Source organism: Zootoca vivipara, chromosome 2 (genome assembly GCF_965207765.1).
Source record: "Zootoca vivipara chromosome 2, rZooViv2.hap1.1, whole genome shotgun sequence".
NCBI lineage: Eukaryota > Metazoa > Chordata > Lepidosauria > Squamata > Lacertidae > Zootoca > Zootoca vivipara.
In genome coordinates, this window is record NC_142584.1 from 28,699,675 (window position 1) to 28,709,448 (window position 9,774).

Genomic DNA, 9,774 nt, shown 5'->3' on the forward strand with positions numbered 1-9,774 from the left:
CCCCCCCATCAAAGCTGTAAATGTCAGCATTAAGAAGAAACAATCCTATTCTGCATTTAGAAACAACAGGATTGCAATCAGAAATCTATCTTGCAGATTTCTAGAACTCCTTCTGGTATTATGAGGGTGCTCCCTTTCCCACATTACAGCTAGGATGGCCACCTTTTAACCTGGCAAATTCAGGGTGGTCAATCCAAGCCATTCAGTGGGCAAAAGAAGCTCATCATTTAAATAATGAAATACAGAATTGAAAAAAAACCTAGGTCACTAATGGCTAGTAATATTTAAAAGGCTTACTGCTACACTTGCATACTCTGGCCGCCAATCGTTCCGCTTTGCACAGGAGCCAGAGCAGTTAACTGTTGTCTGCTTTCAATGTAAGGGGGCTCCTGGAAAGACAGGCTCAGAATCAATGGGAGACATAGGTGGAATCTAGACATATATAAAAAAAAGTTGTGAAAATGCTTTTTAAAAAATGTCATGAAAAAATATTGAATTTGCCATAGCTCACCATCACCATCTAGTGTCACATATGTATAATGCGCTTTACAACACACGTAAAACATTTTATTTGCAGCTGTATAGCTGAGTCCTATTGTCCAGCTAGATTTTGTTTCATATGCCACACTATTGTTAGGCAGAAAGAGGCTGTTGCTGGGTGCCATGAAACAGCAGCAAGTAGTTTAATTTATTATTGGAGTATTTTTACTGCTAGGGAAGGGGTGAGACCTTTGTGGGATTTTCTGTCTCAGGTACCAGAATAACTTGACTGGCTCTGGGTGCCATGCATGTTAATGGAGGTCGGGGAGCTCCACTGCTGCACTGCCTTAGGTGGCAAAATAACCTAGGCCGGCCCTTTAAGTCACACTGAAAATGTTGTTGTTGGCATATGTCCATCTCACGAGACAATGGAGTGTCTCCTCCGGGCGTGAAGTTAAACCACTGCATTAGCAGCAACGAAGTGGCCTCTCCAAGGCACAAGCCTGGGCAGTGTGTATGCAGGTCCTGGGCTGCCCAGACGACAAGACCCCCCTCTTGGCCTCGCTGATGGCAAAGGAATGCAGAGCAATACGTTTGGCACCAACTTGGCTGCAGGAGTTGCCAGAAGGAGACTACAAGGTGGCTCAGAACATGTGTTTTTTCATTGTGGCACCCCTGGTGGGTTTTTTAAAAAAACAAAACCTACCTGTGCCAGAATATCTGTGTTTTCAAATAATTTTTGTGTGTGAATGTGCACTTAATAACATAATTAACACATTCTGTATTTCTCTGCATTCCATTCCCTTCTTACCTCACTGTTTACAATCCCACATTCTCTCCAATCAAGTACCAGCAACTCAGGGTAGCACTTCATGCATCTGATGGACTGTAGTCCATGAAACGTTATGCCATAATAAGTGTGCCACGCAACTGTTGTTTTGCTGCAAAAGACTAATACAACAGCATCCTCTCTGAAAAGATGAGACCTTTAGGACACCCACCCACCCTGTAACTTTAGGTCTGTTTCATTTTCATATGCACCTGAGCTATATTAGGGTGTGTTGACATTAGCCCTTATTCCTCATCCAGTGTGCTCCCGCTGCTATTTTTTGAAGCAGCACGCACATTATGTTAGCCACAAGTCTCTGGGCAAACGCTGTTGTTTGGTGCTTCCTCACCCCTCTCAAATCAGCTTCAATCTGACTAGAAAACTGGGTGCAGATTTAAGTGGTAGTGTGAACATATCCTAACAGCCACCACGCATGTGCAGATGAAAGCTTGGTGAGTTGATGGGAGGCAGTCATGAGCAGGGCCATGCACCAGGTGAAGACATCCTTGCCCCCCCCCCCCAATGTGAACATTACTGTGCCAATGTGCAGCAGGATGGGTGGGTGTGTTTGTGACCTTGCTGCATTTTAAGATGCCAATGTGAGCATATGCTTAGACCAGGGGTCAGCAACCTTTTTCAGCGTGGGCTGGTCCACCGTCCCTCAGACCATGTGGTGGGCCGGACTATATTGTTTGGGGGGGGGGGGTGAACGCATTCCTATGCACCACAAATAACCCAGAGATGCATTTTAAATAAAAGCACACATTCTACTCATGTAAAAACACGCTGATTCCTGGACCGTCCGCGGGCCAGATTTAGAAGGCGATTGGGCCGCATCCGGCCCACGGGCCTTAAGTTGCCTACCTCTGGCTTAGACATAAATCACCGTGTTTTGAGACGGGAAGAAACATGGTCTGTGTTTCTGTGCATTTATGTTTAGGAGGAGGAGAGGGTATACAGTGAGTTGGTTGAGGGAGGAGTGCTCTGTCGATTAAGGAAAACACTGAATACTTTTGCCAACTTGCTATTTTTATTCTATATTGAAACAAAATCTTCCTACATAATTCACACACATTTAATATACGCTATTAGAATAAACTACTTGCTTTGGCTTCTTATATTTGAAAATGTCTCTGAATTCAGGTGATGATCCTGATCCACACCAAAGGAGACCAGCACACTTCTTTGCACCATGATGCACTTATACAGGCAAGTTTTATCAGCTGGGAATCAAGAACCAGCACCTCCTGGAGTCTGACAATAGGCACTTGGTTGGATGTATTTAAATGATACTCAAGTCCTTTCAGCATTGTGAAAGACCAGTGAATCCAGGTCATGTTCTAGATCAGGCATCCCCAAACTGCGGCCCTCCAGATGTTTTAGCGTACAACTCCCATGATCCATAGCTAACAGGACCAGTGGTCAGGGATGATGGGAATTGTAGTCCAAAACATCTGTAGGGCCGAAGTTTGGGGATGCCTGTTCTAGATCATTAAGTAATCTGCAGTTTGCACGGTGCCAAGCGTTTGAGGAATTAAACAATGTCTGTTGCCTAACTCTTGCAAAATGAAAACAACACAGTTTTATTTTGTCTAAATTAATATACTTTGGTTCAAAGTGTGGTTTTGGTTCAAAAGTCTGGCTTTGGTTCAAAACGCTAATGTCTTGTGTGTAGCCACAGTTTCCGCAGGCATAGCAATATCCCCATATGCTTCTTGAAGGAATAACTGAGGGAAACAATCTGGAAGTAATTATTTTAGAGCTTGCAGCAACCTTCCCTACACCCATTGTCAATTACAAACTTGACAGTATTCACTTTACTTCTCAAACTCTTCCAAACAGGAATGCGCATCTCACCAACTACCAAGTACATGCATAAGGAAATTGTTATTTTTATAGTCTGGTCTGTGGACGAGGGTCTCAGTCTTCTTGGTGGTTGTAATCTACCCTTTCTTTTCCCTGCCTCATCTGAAATTTCTGACACAATCTACTGTATTAGGTTTAAATACACATTTTTCACTTTAACAGAATTTCATTGATTGAGCTGGGATTTTGGCAGTTGCTCTTTTGGGCCTAGATTTTTTTTAAATCTTCCTGCAGTTTTAACTTAGCCAACAATTTTTGGATGAACAATTCAGGGTCCAAAACCTGCTTTTCCCACCCTTAGTACTAGGCCTTACAAAACCTATTAACCTGTGTAGAGTCACCGACGCATCAAGCGTACACATCTGCTGGAATGAGGGTAGCGTTGCAGATGCATCCCTCTGTTTCTTTCATGGACAGGCCTCTTTCGGTCAAGACAAATTCTTTTGGTGTGCCCTGGATGTCAGCTTTCTAGGCGGGTCCCCAAACTCCCGCTGCCCGAGTCTTTTATGGCTTTTTTTTAATAGCATCAAAGGTGGCTACTAAGGGTGTGAGACGAAGCGAATGCGTTGCGAGTAGGCTAAGTCCACAATGTAAAGCACCAGGTTCACACACGTGAACACTGCGATGACCACCTGGCTGTCCCAGGGGCACTTGCCTCTGGGGCAATAAGGGCGGTGTGGGGAGCCGTACTTACGGTCAAAGCAGAACACTGGCCAGATCACTGCAGCACTCAAGTACATCAGGACGGCCACAAAAGTGTAAACAACCACAAAGCGCTCAAAGGGGCACTTCAGCATGGCTGTCTTTCCTGTGACACTGAGGGCCACCACCACTACTGTCACCACAAAGCAGAAGCTGTAGACAGCCACGCACCACTGGGTTGCCACGTACCGGTCGTATTGGCTGCCGTTCACCAGAGCTCCAAATATGATGCAAGCTACGAAAGCCTGGACAATTTTCAAGAGGCCAGAAACGGTGGCCATGTAGCTGGTCACCTGTCCTGGCTTGGCCCTCGTAAGGAATACTTCTGCGGCGTAGGCGAAAAACAGGAGCCCCGCGAAAACACTGGCCGAGATGCGGAAGTCTCTCGCCTCGCACCCGTTGGAATGGCAGCCAAACTCGGCATAAAGCGGATAGATCACGGCGGCCGTGATGGACATGAGGGTGGCAAGCATGGCAAAGGCAGCGGTGAAATTCCCCCAAGAGATGCTCAGGCAGCTGTGGAGGCGCGTGAACTCGCAGGTGACGATAAAGACAGTGACTGCGAAACAGAAGCACCAGACGGACATGCAGAAGGTGCCGTAGGCCGCACTGAACCCTCCTCGGTGGGCCACAAGGCTGAACGTGGTACATCCAAAGGCTGCCTGCAGCAACCGGGCAGCTCCAACACGAGATGCCACTGCAGCCATGTTGAGGTGTGTCCCTCTTGAACTCTCCATCTTCAGATCAGGACCCCCCAGAATGTTTCTTTTGTGGTTGGATGTCGGCTGCTTGTCCTTGAGTTTCTACCCGACGCTGGATGACTAAGCAGGAGGTGCCGGGTGAATAAGCCCCATATCCCTCCGCCAAAAACCTTTGCTGGCTGCTATTTATGCTGCAGAGCGTACATTTCTGGCAGCTTTTTAAGATAGCATTGCCTCTGCAGTAAGATTATTGACCTGCCCTTCTGGTACGCTGCAGTTATGATCCATCAGCCCTGCTCTTCCGGGGTCTGTGTGTTGAGTAGTCTGTAGGCATCCCTGTCACTCTCACTCCACCTCAGCTGATCAGTTTCTCCCAAGTGGCTAGCAGGACGCCTTTTCCGTCTCGGTTATGCAGCTGTAGCTCTCTACTATGTTGCTGCAAGGAGCCAGCATATAAATAGGAAGGTGTATTAATAGACTTATCTGGAATGGAATGAGCTGCGTGGTCTGTGCAAAATAGCGAGAGGGTTTTAGTTTCACCCAGTGCTGCTTTGCCTGTTGCTTTTTAAGCTCTGTGTTAAAAACCAAGTGAAAGTAATTTGAATTGCCTAAGACTAGAGTCCCAGAAGAAAGCACGGGGAAGCAAGGAATCTACCCCAAATATATCATTTGTCTTGTCATGTTGAACTTTTTCTGCATGCAGGTAGGTAGCCGTGTTGGGCTGAGTCGAAGCAAAATAAAAAAATTCCTTCAGTAGCACCTTAAAGACCAACTAAGTTTTTATTTTGGTATGAGCTTTCGTGTGCATGCACACTTCTTCTGAAGGAATTTTTTATATTTTTCTACATGGTTGATGGTGGCTGTGGGGAGACATTCCATCTCCTTTCAGGGGTTCCCTGAAACTGATTATTTGACCACAAGAGTAAACTCAAGAGAGCTAGTCACTTTTGTTGTTGCCATTTGTACTGAAGCTGGTTTACGCAAATTCTATTGCTCTATATATGTAGTGATGGCCACCAACTTGGATGGCTTTAAAAGAGGATTAGACAAATTCAAGGAGGAAATGGCCTCTAGCCAGGATAGCTATATACTATACCCAGAAGCGGTATGCCTCTGATTGTTTGCAATCACTAATGGGCAGAGTGCTCTGGCACTAAGGTCCTGCTTTTAGGCTTCCCACAGGCATCTGGCTGTCCACTGTGGCAACAGGCTCCTGAGCTAGATGGGCCTTTGCCCTGATCCTCTTTAAGTTATTGGCTTGCTCTTATCAACTGTTGTCTGATTGTGAGTTTTCCGGGGCCTGAGGCAGTAGTCTTTACCATCTTTTCTAATCTTTGTCATAAAAAGTTGAAATGCCAGGAATTGAACCTGGGATTTCTGCATGCTAAGCGTTGTGCTCTACCAGTGAGCTATGAACTCCAAGATGTCTGCAGATTTGGGGGTGGGGAAGCTGGAAGTTAGTTTATCTCCTGCCCCTCCAGGCAAGTGGTAGCTGTAGCTTTAGAGGCACCTCCATAGAAACTGGTCACCGAAGCTGCTGCTCACACTTAATGGCGCACATCAGCACTCTGCTTGGAGTAGATGTGGGCTGATGACAATGCCAGCTTACTTCTGCTCTAGGCAAGTAGGTGGAGGCCTGAAATGATACTCTTAGCTGTGAGGTCAGGAGGTAATTTTGCAGCGCAATCTGGCAGGGCACTCTCTTTTCTCCTCTCATAGTTTGGAGCAGCATTCTCAGTCAAGCATGGCTAGGGATTGTAGGCTGCACGGTGACCTGGCAATGCCATGGAAAGCAGTTTGCTTGCAGGCCGGATTTCCTGGTTATTGTTTAACCCTCAGCTATCTATCTTTAGCTGCTTATATAGAAATCCATTTGCTGGATTATAGTTGGATTGTTCTGTAGTGTTAGGGTCTTCCACTCCAAAACACTGAAGCAAAGACTGAAATTAATGTTCTTCCAAATACATGTCTTTTGTATAGGGAAAATATGATATCAAAATCTTTTTTGTGTACCTTAAAAAAAATAAAAAATAAACTGAAGACATAACAGGAGCGCTGTTAGCCATGAACAGCCCACACCAGATTTTGCCCAACTTTTTAGACAGGAAATGTTCACATCAGATTAGAGAAGACCAAGATAATACGAAAACTTTCTACTTCCGAATATTTTTGCTTTGTGTTACACCCTTCATTTTTTTATATATATTCAACATGTCAATGTCCCAGGCTTGCCCTAACTTTATTTGTTCTGGTTTCAGGTAACTTGCTGAATAACAAGCTACTGTAGATAAAAAAGGAGGAAGGATTTCATTCATTCAAGTTTAGGCCAAGCTTGAACACCAAACAACCCATTAATTGCAGGAGCCCTCCAAATATTTAGCTTACAAGTGTTTGTTGGAATGCTGTCATTTGTGCACTCATCTCCTTCATATTCTAATTTTCACAGTAAGCCAGACCATCAGTGCCTTTCAAGTGAGGCCACCTGTCCCAGCTGCCAGGTATTGCAAGACCATTACATAAGAGGGGAGAGGGGAGCACCTTAGTTCCATCTTTCTGTCTCGTCTGTCCCTGGCTGCATGTACAGACCTCCATGTGTATTGAGAGGTGGACATCTGCAGCCGGGGGGCCTTTTCAGTTTGTTATAAGAATTCTAAGGTCTCAAATATAGAATATTCACAAATGCACACATATCTAAATATATAAACCATGTGTCTGAAATAGTACAGAAGAGCAATCCTGAAGCCATTTTGACTCTCCCAATGACCTCAAATATTCCTCTGCAGTAAGGGAGGCAAATTGTCTTTTTGCTTACAAATCCTGTTTTAAGGGCGTATTTGTGTATGAATAGGGTGAGCCTGTGACCTGGATTCAGGAACTGAAGTATTAACCATCACAAAAGAATGCCCAGGCTACCCAGGTAATGCAATCAATGACATCCTGGCAGACAGGATTTCTGCTGTGGACCTGCCTCCAATGATGTATGATAATTTTGGAGTGGTCTTTGGCTAAGGCGGTTGGGCAATGTCAAAAGTCTTTAAAGGTTCCTGCACACTTTTGTTCAGGGTATCTCCTTCCTTGGAAGGAGGGGAGGGAACTCTGTTGCAACAGAAAAATAAGTATCTGCCTTGCTTTCCACTGGGTCCTGCCTCCATCCATTCTTCTCTGACCAATCATGGACGTTGGGGACTCAGTGTCTCATGGGGAGTTGGGCAGCAAAATCCAAACCCCAATTTTTACATCAAGCTCATGTGGGCTCCCTGTATGATTTTGAATGTTGATATTTGAACTCATAAAGAGAATAAAAAAGGGAGAAATAAGAAATGGTAATCAGAGAGAAAGGAGGCTGTGTCATCAGTGACACTTTAATTGATGCTTTTAAGCCAGGACCCAAGAACTTGCAGTTGTAACTGGACTACAACTCCCATAATCCCTGACCACTGGCCCTGCTGGCTGTGGCTGATGGGAGTTGGAGTCCAATAACATCTGGGGGAATTGCAGGTTACCCATCCCTGCCTTAGGCAATTAGCTCTCTCCCTTCTTGTCTCCCTTCTTGAGACAAGACACCCAAGTCAATTTCTGTCATCTCACCACACCCTGGAACACCCCTATTTTACCCTTTCCCACACTGCCTTGTAATGTCAGGTCCTAGAGAGAGTAACAGCATCCTTCTGTATCAGATTTTTGTGATGGATCAAATAGATTCTTTCCTTTCTGTGTTTTTTGATGCCAGACCTTCTTACCATTGGAGTACTGATTCTCATCTTTTGTCCTAGAAACATGAGAGGTGCCTTACAGAGTCAGTCCCAGGGCCGTCTTAAGCATATCTGGCGACCTGGTGCGAAGATCCCTCCCGAGGCCCCCCCCGCCCCGTTTTGCAGCGTGGCTGTCTGGCGGGTGCAGCATGCGTGGCGCCCCCCAGCCTTGCCGTAGGGCCGACCCTGGTCAGTCCCTTGCTTCCACTAGCTCCAGCATGGTCAACATTGCCTGGCCATGGTAGTCTAGGTGTTAGGCAAGGGTCTCTCCTACCCCTAGTCTTATCTAGAAATCCTTGGACCTTTTGTGCTCTATCACTGAGCTAAGATCTGGGACAGTTTGTTTCAAGACTCGTGGCCTCTCTCAGCTGACTATGCATCAATGAAGGTTGCTTTTTCCCCTTCCCTTCCCTGCATCTCCCCCCACTATCCGATTGGGAGAACCCAACCCAGCATTTACTTTCATTGTGATCAGCTGGAATGGCAACAACTCCTGCTTCCTTTTTCTACTATTCGTCTGCCTAGGGCATGTATTTTATACATTACCTTTAAAACAAAAAACTTTATGGATTAAGTTCTTGTATTTGGTCTTAAATAACAATCCTTATGATAGTAAATAGTCAAGTGCATTGCAACAGCTTGATCTTCTCCTATCTTTTAACCTACTAGGGCTTCCTAGCTAGGGTAGGAGTTAGGATTGCCAGACTCAATAGAGGACAGGACTTCTGTGCCTTTAATTGCCCTGCTCTCTTTTGTGTCTGGAAACCTTAAAGAGAAACCAGCAGACCCTTTGCTTGGAAATTAAACAAAGCGTCTGCTGGTTTCTCTTTAAGGTTTCCAGACTCAAAAGAGCAGGGCAATTAAAGGCACAGAAGTCCTGTCCTCTATTGAGTCTGGCAACCGTAGTAGGAGTACAGGAGATTAAGGGCTTGCAAGACCTATGAGACTCAAAACCAAAATTGCTTACCTGTAGTAACCAACGGTGATGTGATTCTGTTTCCGACCATCTGAAGTAAATTGGTGGGAGGTGACAATAATGTACTCATTTGATAATACGAGGGTGCCTAGCAACTGGAAAAAAATATGTCTGAGCACCTTTCTATTCATTTCATTTCCATTATTACGGTATTACATCCTTAAAGTCCAGAGAGAAAAGGCTTAGCCAGTTGTGAGTTGGTTCCTGGAAATCAAGCCAGAGATGGCTGCAGAATATCTGCCAAGTCCTTGGTGTTGGAAGGAGTCTGGAATTTGCATTAGCCCTCAACCCTGACAAGTATGGAAGCTTTTAATGACATAATGCTGCAACTAAAATTTAACAGCACAGAAGAACTGTGAAGGGCTATTGCTGAGCAGTAACATCCATATACTTCAAAATCAGCTACTCCACTGTTAAGGGCAGAAATTATCTGGGATATCTCCAGGATCTGATTCACAGGTAAATGAC

At 45.2% G+C, this 9,774-nt stretch overlaps 2 protein-coding genes across 2 annotated transcripts in view; one reads left to right on the forward strand and one right to left on the reverse strand.

Annotated features, from left to right (window-relative positions):
• The window catches only part of ASPSCR1 (ASPSCR1 tether for SLC2A4, UBX domain containing), a 119,319-nt gene that overhangs the window by 13,967 nt on the left and 95,578 nt on the right, over nt 1–9,774 (forward strand). The gene's annotated exons all lie outside the window — the stretch shown is intronic.
• Nucleotides 2,321–4,999, reverse strand: MYADML2 (myeloid associated differentiation marker like 2). The gene has a single exon (XM_035104284.3). The coding sequence runs from the start codon at nt 4,612–4,614 to the stop codon at nt 3,715–3,717; it is 900 nt and encodes a 299-aa protein (XP_034960175.1). The 5' UTR covers nt 4,615–4,999; the 3' UTR covers nt 2,321–3,714.

Bases quoted from the DNA above. Each gene is read 5' to 3' on its own strand.
- MYADML2 (XM_035104284.3), bottom strand. From the start codon at position 4,614: ATGGAGAGTTCAAGAGGGACACACCTCAACATGGCTGCAGTGGCATCT.